Source organism: Zea mays, chromosome 8, assembly GCF_902167145.1.
Source record: "Zea mays cultivar B73 chromosome 8, Zm-B73-REFERENCE-NAM-5.0, whole genome shotgun sequence".
NCBI lineage: Eukaryota > Viridiplantae > Streptophyta > Magnoliopsida > Poales > Poaceae > Zea > Zea mays.
In genome coordinates, this window is record NC_050103.1 from 153,832,789 (window position 1) to 153,849,813 (window position 17,025).

Genomic DNA, 17,025 nt, shown 5'->3' on the forward strand with positions numbered 1-17,025 from the left:
TTTGTCTGGGATTTTCTTCAGCATAATGAAGAAGCAAAGATTGCAAAAGAAGTTGAAGCTCACGAAAGACGAATTAGGAAGGAGCTTGAGAAACAAGATTTTTTGAATAGAAAGGTATTACTGGTTCTATATAATTGTAGATGCCTTCCCCTTCCTCTTCAAATTCGTTTACAATGTGATGTCTGTGCAGAGAGAGGAGCAAAGGCACAAGGAAATGGAGAGACTTGAGCGTGAGAGAAGAAAAGAAGAGGAGAGATTACTGCGTGAGAGGCAGAGAGAAGAAGAGAGGTTCCAAAGAGAGCAAAGACGTGAAAATGAGCGCATGGAGAAGTTTTTGCAGAAGCAATCTAGACGAGTTTGTTTCTGGGTTCCTAGAATGTTAATTGTAAATGTAGTGTAGTAAATACCTTATTTATGCTGCCTACACTTGTGCAGGAAGAGAAACAAAGACAAAAGGAGCAACTCCGAAAAGAGAAAGAGGCAGCAAGGCAAAAGGCTGCCAATGAAAGGGCTGCTGCACGTAGAATTGCACGGGACTATATGGAACTGGTGGAAGATGAGCGTTTGGAATTAATGGAATTAGCTGCACAAAACAAAGGGTTGCCCTCAATGCTGTATCTTGACAGCGACACATTACAGCAGCTTGATTCTTTTCGAGGTATGTTACATGGTCTAGTTTAGTTCTAAACTCCTTAATAATATACTCTTTCAGAAGTAATATTTCATTTCAAATGACTTTCTTGAGCAAAATTCCAGTTTCCCATGCATCCACTAACAGAGTATATATACTAAAGGCATAGACATAGAAAGACATAGACTAACATTTCATTGTATCTATAGTCTTTTATGTTACAAACCTATGGAATTTCTATGTAAGAATCTGAGCATAGAAGAATGTTGTATACCTACTGCTTTAGGGTCACCACATGTGCATTCATATTAGAGGATTTCTTAACAGGGAGATTGTAGGGATTGCTTGGATCAAGTTATGCCCATGGTTTTAAAGTCGGCCGACTAATCGCGATTAGTCAGCCTTATCGTCTGCCAGAGCACGATCAGCAGGGCCGACTCGATCAGGGCGACTAGGTTACGACTAATCGTCCTAGTCGCCGACTAATCGTGATTAATCGGCCGACTAGGTGCCATGTCCGACTAGCTTGTGCTAGGTTTGGGCCTGTAAAAAAATGCGTCCTCCTCTGTTATATGGGCTGGCGGCCCACTATCTCCAGTCCACAGTAGAAAGAAGTTGTGCTGCACAGTAGAAAGTTAGAAACCCTAAGCCGCCGCCTCTGCTGGTCTGCCCCCTCTCACACTCTGCTGTCTGCTCCATTGCTGCCCTGCCCTCAGCTCCGGTGGTCCTCAGCTCCGGCGACCGTCTGCTCCCGTGCTCCGTCGCGCTCGCCTCTGCTCAGCTCCGGCGCTCGCCTCTGCTCACTGGTCAGCTCTGGCGACCGTCTGCACCAGTCTGTTCTGAACTCTGTTCAGTGTTCAGTGCTCACTTTAGAGTTCAGTGCTTATCTTCGGACCCAGGGTGGAAATATGGATTTTGGCAAGATATTGCAAAGGAGATGGTTCAGTGTATTTTTTTGCCAAAAAGTTACAACTTTTTGGCAAAAAAATACACTGAACCATCTCCTTTGCAATATCTTGCCAAAATCCATGTATTTTTTTGCCAAAAAGTTACAACTTTTTGGCAAAAAAATACACTGAACCATCTCCTTTGCAATATCTTGCCAAAATCCATATTTCCACCCTGGGTCCGAAGATCGAGCCTTTCTCTTAGTATCCTTAGCCATCTCAGCCATTTCTGTGGGTAGCGCAGCAATTGCTTTATCCTTTATGGAAGAACCGGCTGCAACATCAGATGAAGCCGATGCAACTGATTCACGCGTGGCTTGAACTGTGCCGGTGTCACTGCCATCGTTCTGGGCCTCGGGCAACACAGATTTTGGGAAGAGAACTTGAACATTATTATGCCGCCTCCTAGTCTCATCTGTAGTGTGAATAACAACTCAAGAGGTGCAACATCAAATGAACGATTGAAGAACCAAAAGAACACAGAGATTACCATCTGAAGAGGTGCTCATGTCGGTTAAGTTCAGAACAGACTAGTGAAGTGAGCACTGAACTCTGAAGTGAGCACTGAACAGAGTTCAGAACAGACTGGTGCAACACTGGAGCAGAGGCGAGCGCCGGAGCTGAGCAGAGGCGAGCGTGACGGAGCAGATGTTCGCTAGAGCTGAGGACCACCGGAGCAGAGGGCAGGGCAGCAATGGAGCAGAGTGTGAGAGGGGGCAGAGGCGGAGGCTTAGGTATTTAGGGTTTCTAACTTTCTACTGTGCGGCACAGTGGCAGTAGAGCTTCTTTCTACTGTGGAGATAGTGGGCCGCCAGCCCATATAACAGAGGAGTAGAGGACGCATTATTTTGGAGGCCCAAACCTGGCACAAGCTAGTCGGACATGGCACCTATCGGCCGACTAATCGCGATTAGTGGCGACTAGGACGACTAGTCGCCCTGATCGAGTCGGCCCTGCTGATCGTGCTCTGCCAGGCGATAAGGCCGACTAATTGCGATTAGTCGGCCGACTTTAAGACCATGACATGTACTGTTATTTAAGGCATTATTACCAAAGGAACAGACATGTGACAATATGATAGCTTGTTTTGGTTTTACATGGTACTTCTGACATTGGAAGCCTAACTGCATATTTAGGATTTACAAATTTTTATTTTTTATTCTCTTTGTTCCAGGCATGGTAAGTCAATTTCCTCCTGCAACAGTGAAAATGAAGTTGCCATTTTCTATAAAGCCTTGGACTGGATCTGAGGATAACATTGGAAAGCTTTTGATGGTAATGTTGTATTCATCTTATATTCTTTACTCTATTATTTGGACAAAAGATGTTGAGATCCTAAACATATCTTGGTTATCAGCGAAGATTTTAAGGTTGCCTTGAGTCATTAATGGCCACATTATATTTATTGGGACATCAGTTCCCAAGAAACATTAACTGTGATGACAGTCGCCAGTCGTCTCCCTTGCTCAAAGGCTTAGGGTGTGTATTGGGTTTTTGTAGGGGAGACCTCTTGACGCCTCCCCTGTTTTCTGTACATTTTGTATGGTCCCTTTCTCATCTATACTACTCTATTAAGAACATAATGTGGACACCTGGTGCTACCACGGCTTCACCCTCCCCACGCTCAGCGCGTGCAAAAAATAGTGCAAAGTGAGCACTCGAACCCACAACCCATGCTCTAGAAAATTGAGGCTAACTATTAGACCACACGTAACTTAGTGTTTAGAAATAAACAATAATTATATTTGTAGTCTAGGCGCCGCTCCCCTGCTTCGTGGCAACGCACGGACACATACCTAGTTATTAATGAAATGACACAATTCTCCTGCATTGTTTGAGGGTAAAAATAGTTCTTAAGAAACATTAAATTACATCTGAATTCTGAAGTGTTTTGTTTCTTTTATTTATTAAGATGCTTTGCTCTTTTTTAGAAAATGGAAAAAATTCTGGCCTTTGCCACCACACAGCCAGGTCTTAGAATGTTGTCAGCTTATTTGCTGACAGAAATAAGGAAAAAATGCATCCAAATCAAAGAAAATCATATGTGAAGTTTATTATTACTTTGCCATCCATTCTTGGCAAACACATCTAAAAGATGCTATGCTCTTCTTTGTTTGTCACTTTATCTTCCCTTATGCTTCTCTCTAGTATGTGTAAACGTTTTCAATTTTTAATACATTGACATCAATTCTATGTTTGTCTATATACTATAGTATCTATGGTATTTGTATAACGCCACTTTGCTAACTGGACTGCAGGTGTGGAAATTCTTAATTACTTTCACTGATGTTCTGGGTCTTTGTCCAGTTACACTTGATGAGTTTGTTCAGTCTCTTCATGATTATGTAAGTTTCTTTTTCCTCGGGACTTCAGTATGTTTTTTTTTCCTTTTTTTGCTGGTAAAGTGATGTATAAGGGTGGAAAATTGAATAAATAGATTTGTATGGTTATGTTCTTCAAACTTTCTGACAGTGGTAACTGGTAAGATCATACACAATGAAAGACACACAGATGATTGATCAAATGTTATATACTTATATGTGGCTTTGGGCAACAAATGATTGATCAGTCACTAGGATTGGAAGTTAGCATCTATTGAAGCAATATACTGAAATCTACGTCCTACGATCTTCTTTTTTATATTTGTCTTAGCCTAAATTGTTATCACATTTCCTTTTATAGGATTCAAGGCTTTTGGGAGAACTGCATGTTGCTCTGTTGAAATCCATTATCAAGGATATTGAGGATGTTGCTAGAACTCCATCAATTGCACTAGGGGTGAATCCAGGAGGTGGTCATCCACAAATTGTTGAAGGGGTGGGTATCGATTTATACATGCATATTTGATGTTAATCACAAATATTCTATTTCTTTTCTTTTTATCCTGTCTGTTTCATGCTTTTCTTTAGTATATTCTTGAACATTCATGTTTCTTTCTGGTAGGCATATTCCTGGGGATTCGATATACGTAGCTGGCAACGTCATCTTAATCTTCTTACATGGCCTGAGATATTAAGACAGTTTGCTTTATCTGCTGGTTCTGGACCCCAATTAAAGAAAAGGACTGTGGAAGATTCTCACTATCATTATGATAATGAGGTATGTGCTCCTATACAACCCACCTGTCTCTAAGATTATTTCAGTTCAAAGTATATCTCTAATATTATTTACTCTCCTAATAATATGTATTTCTCACTTTAATCAGTAAGATATTTGAATTTTGTTATAATTTTCTCCTTAACTGATACAGTACTTTGTAAACGAATGGTCAATTGATATTTGTGAAATTCAAAATAATCTCGTGGATGCTGTCAGCAACTTACCAGTAATACTAAGGCTGACCTGTTTTGTTTGCAGTCCTTCCAAATTTTGTGTACTTAAACTACATCATGTTGCATCAATTTACGGTACTAAATAGTAAATATTCATGAGCCTGGTAAATTGCTATCAAGAAATGATGAGATTATTAATTACAAATATAAATTGATTCTAGAGATAACCAGTTTGCTTGTTTCTAGCATTAACTGTAAAATGCTGGAAATTTGTGATTTGGCACCTTGGTTCTAGTGGATCGGATGAATGTCAAAAGTCAAAACTGAAAAGGTATTGTTGAATGTACTGAAATAATGACAATTCTCATGAACAATTTTCATATATCTGAGCCACATGCATATAATATTAGTTCTCAGAAGCGGTATTCCATGAGTTCACACCAAATTCTCAGTTTTTTACATGACAAGAAAAAACTTCTAAATGTATTTTCACAAGGTCGACACGAAATTTATTGCAGGGTCATGATGGTGAGAATGTTATATTGGCACTTCGAAATGGTACAGCAGCAGTGAATGCTGTTGCTAAGATGAAGGAAAGAGGTTACACCAATCGCCGTAGATCCCGCCACCGTCTGACTCCTGGAACTGTGAAATTTGCCGCTTTCCATGTGCTCTCGCTTGAAGGAAGTAATGGTCTCACAATATTGGATGTAGCAGAAAAAATTCAGGTACACATATATATCCTGAACCCCCCTCCTCCCGCCCCTAAAGTGGTTATCTTCAATTTTCTAAGCTGATTATTTTCCTGTTCAGAAATCTGGATTGAGAGACCTCACAACAAGCAAGACACCTGAGGCATCCATAGCTGCTGCTTTGTCTAGGGATGCAAAACTTTTTGAGAGAACTGCTCCTTCAACATATTGTTTGAAGTCGCCTTATAGAAAAGATCCAGCTGATTCTGAGGCCGTGTTGTCAGCAGCGCGTGAAAAAATTAGGGCCTTTCAGAATGTGCTTTCTGACTCTGAAGCTGAAAAGGAGGCAGATGAAGCTGAGAGGGATGATGATTCTGACTGTGATGATGCTGATGATGACCCTGATGGTGATGATGTGAATATTGAGGTGGAAGAAGACAAGGATCCTCTTCTTGCCGTCAAGGCACAAGACGAAGTACCGAGTACAACTACAGTTATTGGCATAAAGACCAAGTTAGATAGTGTAGGTAATGCATTGAACTCATCAAGTAGTTTTACTAAATCAGCAAAAGGTGCTCCTCTCCCTTATTTAGGCAGGTCCAGTGCAGCAGATACTTCTAATGATTCACCTCTTGGAGGCCCATCAGCTAATCATGAAGTAACCCCTGGCGATTCTGAAAATACTCAAATTGATGAAAGCAATCAAATTGAGCCTTGGGTATGTGCACTAGCAGAAGGAGACTACTGCGATCTTAGTGTTGAAGAACGCCTTAACGCACTGGTTGCTCTTGTTGGTGTTGCCACTGAAGGGAACTCTATTCGTGGTGTACTTGAGGTATATATTATGATCCTGCTAAACTACTCTTCTATCTTGTCATTCCTAATTGGGAAACAACTGATCAAGAGTCTTGCAGGAACGTTTGGAATTAGCAAATGCCTTAAAGAAGCAAATGTGGGCAGAAGTGCAACTTGACAAGAGGCGTTTCAAGGAAGAATTTGCTAGCAGAGTACAATATAACTCTGGCATGAGTTTTAAGCCTGATATATATCAAGAAAACAACATGACAGAGATTACTTCAACTCGAGCCTGTGATGCTTACAAAGAAAACGATGGACATGTTGGGACAATCAACAATTGTGAGATGCTTGATCAGCATAGTCAGGGTAATGCTGGTGGTATAACTTATGATAGAAATGTCGTAGGCCAGGAAATCCATGCAACCCCAGATACTTCGTATGTTCAGCAGTATGCTTATGCTGATAAAACACGATCTCAGTTGAAATCGTACATTGGTCACCGGGCAGAGCAGCTCTATGTTTACAGATCCCTGCCCCTAGGTCAGGATCGGAGGCGAAACAGGTATTGGCAGTTTACAACTTCAGCATCACCAAATGACCCTGGCTCAGGAAGAATCTTTTTTGAATCGGAAGATGGATGTTGGAGAGTTATCGACTCAGAGGATGTAAGTGTTTATTTATACCTATTAGATTCTACTTGATTCATTTTACTATGGTACTAAACAACTCTTAAATCAGATGCTAAATCGTGCTATTTGCTGGATAATATGTTGTTATCATCAGGCTACTTGTCATGTACGTTATAATTTTTAAAAATGTCATGCACCACCTGTGAATGTTTAAGCGATCTTTGGTTCTGGAATTGCCAGTACTAATATTTATGTATAAATCTGGCCACTTACTGCTGGCTTGGTCTAATTTATGACTGGCAAATGGTGGTAACCATCTTGAAAGTACCAGTGTGATTCAAAGATATTGGGATTTGACCATCAGAGTTGCTGGGGCGTTTGGGTGGGCTTTTCTGTTCTGATTGGGTGTGTTTGGTTGGATGGCTACGTCCCCAACCAGGCTTCCCAAATGCAGCATCACTTGTTTGTTTGCCCTCTCGGGGTCTGTAGCGAGGCTTAATGCAAAAGATACGCTCTAGCCTGGCTTGGTGGGAACAAGAGGAGTGTTTGTTTCCAGCAAGCCTGGTGTTTGTCTAGTGCGTGGTGGCCCACATGTAAGGATTCGCCTCGCCTCACGGTGTTCCCTCGGTGGCTGTTGCTTTGGAAGCTTTGGTGGGTGGTGCTTTAGAGGAGGTTTTTTATCGACCAACCAGGCTTCCCATATGCAGCATCACTTGTTTGTTTGCCCCCTCGGGGTCTGTAGCTAGGCTTAGTGCAAAAGATACGCTCTAGCCTGGCCTGGTGGGAACAAGAGCAGTGTTTGTTTCCAGCAAGCCTGGTGTTTGTCTAGTGCATGGTTGCCCACATGTAAGGATTCACCTCACCCAACAGTGTTCCCTCTGTGGCTTTTGCTTTGGAGGCTTTGGTGAGTGGTGCTCTAGAGGAAGTTTTTTATTGAACGCGTAGGATAACTGCACATCTTACAAATATATAGAAGAGTAAATGGCTTACAAAGCAGCGAAACCTGCTAAATAGAAGCCTAAACAGGGGGGGGTGACTATATAGTAATGGTAGGAATGGAACATCTACATGCAGAGCCCTAGCTAAACCTAGGGAGCCGATATTTTTGGCACTAGCCATAACCCAACTCACTAATTCATCCAAGAAGCTTCTCTGCAGCCTTGCTAAGGAAGGAGATTCCTCATTAAAAACCACCTTGTTACGATGAAGCCACAAACACCATGCCCCTAGAATGACGACACTATTGAGCCCCTTTCTCTTGTCTTTATGCACACTTTTGTCCAGACGTCTCCATTCCGCGAAAGAGGGTTCATCAACGGTAGGAATGAGGTGGCCCAAGCCAAAAGGGGATAAAATACTGTACCAAAACTGGTTAAATGGGGCTGGGGTCAGGGATATTGCCCCCGAAGTGGTCACGAAATCCCACAACAACCTTAGCAACACGGTTCTAGACTTCTAGAGTATATAGATCTTTTGCCAACCTTAGCAACCACTTCAGGGGCAATATCCCTGATCCCAGCCCCATTTAACCAGTTATCAGACCAGAAAACAGTGTTGGCTCCATTACCAACTCTACTACTCTAGTAATCACAGATTCTGAGAACAGCTCCCTGACAGGCTTCTGAATAGGAAGTTTGAGCCCTTGGCAAGGCCTGTTTGGATCAGTTTTTTCCAACCATAACCATTTTGATCTCAAAGCCCAGCTTTTGAACTGCAGATTAGGGATCCCAAGGCCCCCAAGATTAATAGGCCTTGTAACCATGTCCTAAGAAACCAGACAGCTGCCACCATTAACCTCCTTCCTACCCTTCTCACCCCCTTCTAATCTTGTCGATAGCCTTAATCACCCATTCAGGCCTCCTTTGGTAGCTGAGGCAGAGAAACCCAGGGGAGTCAGCACCCAGGGGGGGGGGGGGGCAAAATCCCTGGTATCTAGATTCCCTAGGTGGGAACCATCCGACGGGGCAGCCCTCTCATGTTGCTCTTTGGCAGTCAGCAGCAAGTAGGGCTGGAAACGAGCCGAGCCGAGCTCGGCTCGGTGCGGCTCGGCTCGAAGGTGCCTCGCGAGCCGGCTCGGCTCGACTCGTGAGCCACACCCTGATATATATAATTGCATTATCTAATGAATTATTAGTATACAAATATAAATATATAGATATCATTCATCATTATGAGTAATCTAAATTATTAATTGTCATATATTTAACATGAAACGTTAAGAAACAAACTGACTATCTATAAAATTATCCAATATATATCATTATTCTACATATTAAGTAATTTGGTAAAGCTCGCGAGCCGGCTCGCGAGCCAGAACGAGCCGGCTCGGCTCGGCTCGCTAGCGCAACGAGCTCAAAATACTGGCTCGGCTCGGCTCGCTCGAGGCTCGCGAGCCGCTCCGAGCTCGAGCCGGCTCGCGAGCCTCGAGCTTATTTTCCAGCCCTAGCAGCAAGGATGTCAACAAGGCTAATAAACTACATGCATACACAAGACTCCACACATGCTAATAATTTTCGATGAGCTTGATATGTCAGCGAGAGAGAAGTAAGGATCAGCTGCCATAATACTACATGAACACACTTGCTAATAATTGTTGCAATAATAAAACAAACACAGTACATAGCAAAATCAAACGGATGATGTTATTCAGTTTAGCATCATCACATCATCTCCTGAATGCATGGCAGAACATAGAAGCAAAGACCATCTTGATGTTTCATTTCTTCTTTTGGTGACCACTTGTCGATGAAAAACCCTTGTGTACTGCCTGTTGATGAAAAACTCAGACAAATGTCTATATATTCAATTCCTCATCTACTAAGAACTTAATGCTAAGAAAATTGTATAGAACTGATGCACATACACAATGAAACAAGAGAAGCAAAAGCAATGAAACAGCTGTGTATAGAACTGATGCACATATAGCTAGACACTGATAGCTGTGTATAGAACTGATGCACATATAACAGAAAGCAACTGGAAAATATGTTATCTTGTTCTTTGCAGTCAACCCTTGTTCTTTTTACTTGGGCTGTCGCATGTGGCTGTTGTTTGTTTGGTTAAAAAACAGAGATAAGTGTGCAGATTAGCAGCCCTGGCTAGACGACAACTTAATATATAAGTGGACTAGAATTAGCTGGTTTAATTAAGTAAATATCTGTGTAATCTCTGCTGCATAAAGTACCAACAACAGATAGTTTAATTCCTTGTCAGATCCAACTAGCCTGCAGATAGTTTAAATCCTTGTCTAGATCCAACTAGCACATGTCTTATACATCTATATGAAATACTTTATCCTAGGACTGATTCTTTGTCCAAGATCTCAAGTTCTAGAATTCCAATCTGAACAAAATGGTATTCCGCCTTCTGTGCATCTTCGTTCTTTTCCTTTAGTTCTAAAACAGAAATCTAAAATTAAGAAAAGAAAGCAAACTGCAGGGCACATGCGCGAGGGAGAGGAGGCAGCAGACTGCGCGACGAAGAGAAGGAAACGACAAGTGTACGAGCAAGAGGAGGTCGTCCCTGCGGTCCCCGTCCCTGTGGTCGGCCTCGTACCCGCAGCTGGCCCCAAGTGCGCGATGAGAGGAGGCTGCGACGAGTGCACGGGGGAGAGGAGGAGACGGTAGGAGGCGTTGGGTGCGCGAGGTGGGCGGCGGCGAGGAGACGACAACGGGTTTGCGAGGGGAGAGACGGAGGTGAGCTCGGGAAACCCTTCCCGACCTCGTGTGGCCGGGGGCGAAAGCCCTGCACTCCCGCGGATCGGACCGAGAGCATGGGTCACCAAATGCACTTGTTTTCAGGCTCGGGGATAATTTGGCCTGTGGTTTTTTGGGCCAGGGAATGGGCCGTGATCCTCCTGGGATCCCAGCCTACCAAAGGAGGCCTCAGGAATATTCATTGCTATGAGAAGGTAGACTGGGATAGCACATAATTCACAAGAGCTGTTCTACCAGCAAGGTTAAGATGTGCTTTCCAATTGGGTAACCGATCTGCAATCCTGTCAACCCATGTCATTAGGTCACTCCTTAGCTTTTTATCTGAAATTGGAAGCCCCAAATAAGTGCAAGAAAATACAGCCGGGGTACAATGAAGAGTGCTGCAACCCTCTTGTATAGATGACACATCACAGCCAATAGGAATGGCACAACTTTTCTGCATATTAGTAACCAGTTCAGAAGCTGCACAAAGCAATCCAGAATGAGTCTAACACATCTCAGATCCTCCTCAATTGGCCTGACAAAAAGTACTACATCATCAGCATATATGGAAAGCCTGTTTCTGACTTTTGCCTCTTCTAAGCCCTGCAGCAGTCCTTTGTTTTCATCCAATTTTAAAAGGCTGCTAAGGACATCCATCACCAAGACAAGAACAAGGTTTTAAAGTCGTCGCGATTAGTCGGCCTTATCGCCGGAGTAAGCACGATTAGGAGCTTTGACTTGATTAGGGCAACTAGGAACCGATTAGTCGTCCTAGTCACTGACTAATCGCGATTAGTCACCCGATTAGGTGTTATGACGACTAGTTTATGCCTGGTTTGGGCCTGTAATCTGTCCTCTGTTTTATGGGCCGGCAGCCGGCCCACCATCTCTACAGTAAAAAGTAGAAACCCTGTGTTGCCCTACTGTACCACAGCAGCCGCACAGTAGCCGCCGTCCCTTCTCCCCCCTTCTCCAGCGTGTGACTGCGCCCCTTCTGCTCTGGTAGCCCTCTACTCCATCGCGGCCCTCTGCTCCATCGTGTGGCTGCTGCAGAGGTCTCTGCTCGAGCCTCCACCCTCCAGTGTGCAGCGCTCGCCTCTGCTCCATGCCTCCACCGCAGTCCACCGTCCAACGTGCGGTCGTCCTAAACTTCGGAGTTCAGACTTCAGAGCACAGTTCAGACTTCTTCACAGTTCAGACTTCCTAACCACTCTAGAGAACATCAGACTTCTTCAGAGTTCACGGTTCATAATCTGTTCTGAACTCTAGACCGAGATGAGCACCTCTTCAGACGGTAATCTCTTTGTTCTTTTGCTTGTTCACTTGTTCAGCAGTATTGTGTGTGCCTGCTACAACTATAGTGTACTACTGTACTGCAGTCCTGCTACAGCTACATATGGTCTTGTTATAGGTGGGACGACTAGGAGTTGACTAGGCTCGACTAATCGAGCAAATCGACGACTAATCGCTATTAGTCACCTTATCGGTGCTCAGGCAACTAGAGTTGACGAGCAGACTTTTAAACCTTGGACAAGAAGCATATGGAAAGAGGGTCCCCTAGGCTGAGGCCTCTCCGATGCATGATATGATTTCCGGGGTAACCATTCAACTGTATTTGTGTGGATGAAGTGAATAGGAGATTGGAAATCAGATTACGACATCTAATTCCAAAACCGAGGTGAGATACAACTTCGAGAAGGAAAGCCCAAGAAACAAAATCGAAGGCCTTAGAGATATCCAATTTTAAGAATAGACTTGAGATATTTTTCTTGTGCAGCGCTTTGATAGACTTTTGTACCAACATATAATTATCATGGATCGATCTCCCTCTCATAAAAGCACACTGATTGGCTGCAACCAATTCATGCAAGTGGGGAGCGAACCGATTAGCAAGGATTTTGGTGATCAATTTAGCAAAACTGTGTATAAGACTAATTGGCCTGTAATCAGCCGCTGCTGAAGCATCCACTTTCTTAGGAATAAGCGTAACATAATCTGAATTTAGCAGCCCCAAATGATGAGCATTCCCCTGATGAAGGACACAAAGGACATCCTTCAAATCTGCTTTAATTATATGCCAATAGGTTTCATTGTTTTCAGATCACCTGATCGTCTAATCGATGCCACTGGGCGATCAGACGATTAGTCGCCATTAGGCGACGATCAGGGCGATTAGTCGCCCCTGATCGACCCTAATCGTCCCCTGGTTATATATATATATATATATATATATATATATATATATATATATATATATATATATAGGGAGGGGATATTGGGAGCCCAGGGCTTCCAATAGTTACAGGAAACCCCAGCCACCCCCGGACCAACCTGACCGCTAGCCACCCCCCATTTCTTAGAGCGGTTACCTTTTTCTAAATTTCTATTTCGTTGCGTAAATGTGTGCGTCATAAATATATCTTATACATATGTCGTAAATGGTAGGAACCAATACACACTGGATTAAGTAAACGAGATAATGCATGAAATCAATAAATCGTTTGCGTAAAATGTGAATAGAAATATCATAAACAGTCAAATAGATGGAAGCGGAGCCATGAACTGAAATATATGTCGTAAAACCTATTGACGTTGGCATAAATATGTATACAAAATAGCATAAAATTAGGGCCACCGCCCCACAGAACCGCCGCACCGCGTCTGGGATGCGCCATCACTTCGTTCCTAGGGGAGGTTGTCGTCGTTGCTCGCGCCTAGGGAAGTCCGCCTTTGTCGCTCCCACCTTGGATAGCGTCGCAAACTCGCAGTCATGCGCGGCTCAGGGGTCGACCCTCGCGCGCGTGCATCCTGGGATCCGGCGCAGCAACCGCTCCCACCTCGCTGCCGTGCGCGCCTTAGGGGTGTCGTCGTCGCTTGCGTGCCCCCGATATCCGCCACCGGCCGCCGCAGCCGCTCCCACCTCGCTGTCGTGCACGCCTCAAGGGGCCGCTGCCACGCGCGCCTCAGGGAGACGCTGCCACGCTCGTGCCCACCGGGATCCGCCGCCACGGCCCCTACCACCGCGCTGTCGTGCACATCTCAGGGGGACGCCGCCACGCGCGTGCCCTCGAGATCCGACGCCGTAGTCGTTCCCACCTCGCCATCGTGCGCGCCTTAGGGTCTGTCGCCATGCGTTTGCCTGAGGGATCCGTCGGGAGCATGCCCCCTGGATCCGTCGTCGCGCGCTTGCTCCTAGGATCCGCCGCCGCGCGCGCCTCTCGGGGGTGAGGGTGTAACCATCGGCGTCGCTAAAACTGAACCCAAGGGCCTGGAGCTTCTTTTATACTCTTCGGACCTGGTGTGATTGAACCGATTGACAACATCGGGTCAGGGCTTTCGCCCAGCTATTGGATGCCCAGAGCTCCTAATATCTAAACTACAGAGGCGCCCTCATAGTCCATTGAGTTTCTGAAGTTGTGAGAAATTCTAGATGAGTTTGAGCTCCAACCGGGTGTGGATGATCGGCACAAGTGGAGACTTGAGCAGGATGGATCCTACTCGAGCTAGAAACAATGATCAGGGAGTCAATCAGGGAGATCTCACACTAAATCGGAAACAACCATATAGGAAAGAATCACCCATTAGCACCTAATCCGGGGCAATCAGCCGACGCCTGATAGGGAAGGGTATCACCTAATTAGGGGCAATCAGCCAACACCTAATAGGGAAGGAAACCTCCTACACATGGAAGGAAATAGGTTGTCTAACATAAAGGTCCCTCGATTAATGCCCGGGCAGGGGATAGAGTGAGAACCGAAACGTTCTCATCCGAGAAATGAATTGAGGGCCCAGTGGGGACAGACGCATCTGACCTTGAGAGAGATGAGGAGCCAGGTGTCGCCAGCTCTGCATCCGAGGCACTTGGGAGAGCAGGGGCATCAATTGGCTTTGTGCCCAACACGCCAGCTGACGCCACCAAATTCGAGGGAGATTAGGAGTCAAACGCTAGTAGCTCTGCAATCGAAGAATTCGGGAAGTCGAGGCCTCTTGCCCTCTAATGACCCTTCATCCATCTTTTCGGGGCCAACACGTGGTAGATGGCCGTGGTCACTTGGAGCTCGAGCGGAACATGCTGACATGAGTGCGACGAAGATGACAACTAGCGGTGGCGGCGACAACCAGCACACGAGTGAGGTCTTCAAAGATGTATATCTGACTGCTCATCGCTCACCCTGCCCCACTTCCGCTCCTAGTAGACCTTGGAAGCAATAAGGACGAAGACATCGGGAGTGGCGTGGGTGCCTATGGGCCAAGGCGTGGTTCCAAGTTCCGACCACACAGCACGGAGTGAGCCGTGCTCCGCAGCGCGGTACATGTCCTGTCCGTCCCCTTCCTCTTCCATGTCCTCATTAGGTGTGTCATCGTCATTGGAGCCCAACAACAACACCCTCTGCGGCACTTGCAGCAGAGGCAGCCGGCGGTTCCTCCTGGCCATGCTCAAGAATGGAGGTGGCTGGTGAAAAGCATTGGTGCTAGGCGGCAGTGGAAGCGGTGTGTGGGATGAAAACGGTCGGAAACGGTATTTATTCGGTAATCAATTTTTTGGTCATTTTTCTTTGATTGCGAATAAATAGGACATATAATCTACTATACAAACTTGTATTCTTGTTTTTAACATTGAGCTTGTAAAGATTCATAAAAGGTAAACCTCAAATTCATCTTATATTTTCTCAAATGATAGATATAAAATTCGGTATGGATTCGAAAATAAATTCGGTAATTTTTTCACCTTTTTTTGTTGTAGGGAGCAAATAATACATAAAACAATTTATGTGATATTTTATTCTTATTTTTAATAATGTGCTTGATAACATAAAAAAATATCAACATCAAATTTTATACATATCTATTTTAAAATATTAAATTTGTCCTAACAGTTCAGATTACCACTCAAGCTTGTAACTGACTGTAAGTTCACCTTTGGAAAGAAGAGGTGATCTCACATACACACAAAGAAATGTCGGCATCCAAACAAGAATGATTTTGCGAGTCGTAGCCAACACAGACAAACCAAACATGGAGCCGTTGCATTCCTATATCCAGGCTATTGCTATCCTGGCTTAGGAGTTAGCCTGGTCAGGTTCTACATGAACCAAACACACCCATTGTTTTCTGGATCTTCTTGGTTGTAGCCTGTATTTTTTTGGTTTCTGTGCTGCGTTTTGGAGCTTTTTACCTATGTGGTGTGCTGTTTATGTTATTTTTGATACCGATCCTTTATTCCTTAATATAATGATAATGATGCAAATATGTTTAAAGTAATACAACAGCGATAACAACAATAACAAAGCTTTTTAGTCCCAAGCAAGTTGGGGTAGGCTAGAGTTGAAACGGCCCAACAGAAACAAAAAAATGAGGTTTAGACACGTGGATAGCTTTTTTCCATTTACTCTTATTTAATGCTAAATCTCTGGGTATATTCCATCATAAGTCTTATTTTACTGCCTCCTCTCATGTCAACTTCGAGCTTTCCCTGCCTTTCTTCCCATTACTATTGTGCCTTAGGATCCTTGTCTCTGGAGGTTTCCGTTGGACATGTCCAAACCATCTCAATCGATGTTGGATGAGCTTTTATTCAATTGGCTCTCTAATTTCAATGTTCATTACATTACTAGCTGGGTTTAGACAAGCATTATGCATGAACCAGCTCTCTAATTTTTTGACATTCTGTCTGTTTAAAATGCAGTCCTTTGATTCTTTAGTGGCTGCCCTTGATACACGTGGCACCCGGGAAGCACAGCTGCGTTCAATGTTGCAAATGATCGAGACAACCTTTAAGGAAGCTATTAAAAGGAGAAGTGCAAGTATAGAATTATCTGCTACAGTGTATCCAAAGAATGGAGCTACTGACATGATAAGGGCAAATTATCATAGAGAGGTTGGAAGCTCAAGCAGTACTCCTTTTAATGATACATCTGATAGTGTAACAGCATATTCTGATTCTTTTAAAGTAGAGCTTGGGCGTAATGATTTTGAGAAGGCAGCTATATCAAAAAGGGCAGATATATTTTTAAAATGGATGTGGAGGGAATGCTACAATCAGGAAGAGACATGTGCCATGAGATACGGCAAGAAAAGATGCTCTGAATTGTTGCATTCTTGTAATTGCTGCTATCAGATTTACCTAGCCGAAGAAAGACACTGTTCTTCTTGCCATAAGACTTTCAAATCCATTTACAATTTTTCTGATCATACAACACAATGCGAAGAGAAATGGAGAACTGACCCTTACTGGAAGATGCAAATCGCTGATTATTCTGTTCCAATAGGAATGGTATTACTCAAGCTTCAGTTAGTTTTGATTGAGGTGAAGTCATGTTTTGGTGGTTCCTTAGTTTATTTTTTAAAGTTAATCTTG

General features: G+C 44.0%; 1 protein-coding gene across 2 annotated transcripts in view; it reads left to right on the plus strand.

Annotated features, from left to right (window-relative positions):
- LOC103636162 (homeobox-DDT domain protein RLT2) overlaps positions 1–17,025 on the plus strand; it is a 29,301-nt gene that overhangs the window by 9,590 nt on the left and 2,686 nt on the right. Inside the window, exons 5-16 of one of the 2 annotated variants that reach the window (XM_020542410.3) lie at positions 22–114; positions 191–355; positions 436–658; positions 2,753–2,853; positions 3,837–3,923; positions 4,261–4,395; positions 4,522–4,677; positions 5,369–5,578; positions 5,664–6,377; positions 6,457–7,005; positions 7,079–7,135; positions 16,354–16,974. In XM_020542410.3, the coding sequence (XP_020397999.1) occupies positions 22–114; positions 191–355; positions 436–658; positions 2,753–2,853; positions 3,837–3,923; positions 4,261–4,395; positions 4,522–4,677; positions 5,369–5,578; positions 5,664–6,377; positions 6,457–7,005; positions 7,079–7,135; positions 16,354–16,974 (3,111 nt within the window). The remainder of the gene's footprint in view (positions 1–21; positions 115–190; positions 356–435; positions 659–2,752; positions 2,854–3,836; positions 3,924–4,260; positions 4,396–4,521; positions 4,678–5,368; positions 5,579–5,663; positions 6,378–6,456; positions 7,006–7,078; positions 7,136–16,353; positions 16,975–17,025) is intronic. The other variant, XM_008658510.3, reaches the window with a different exon arrangement.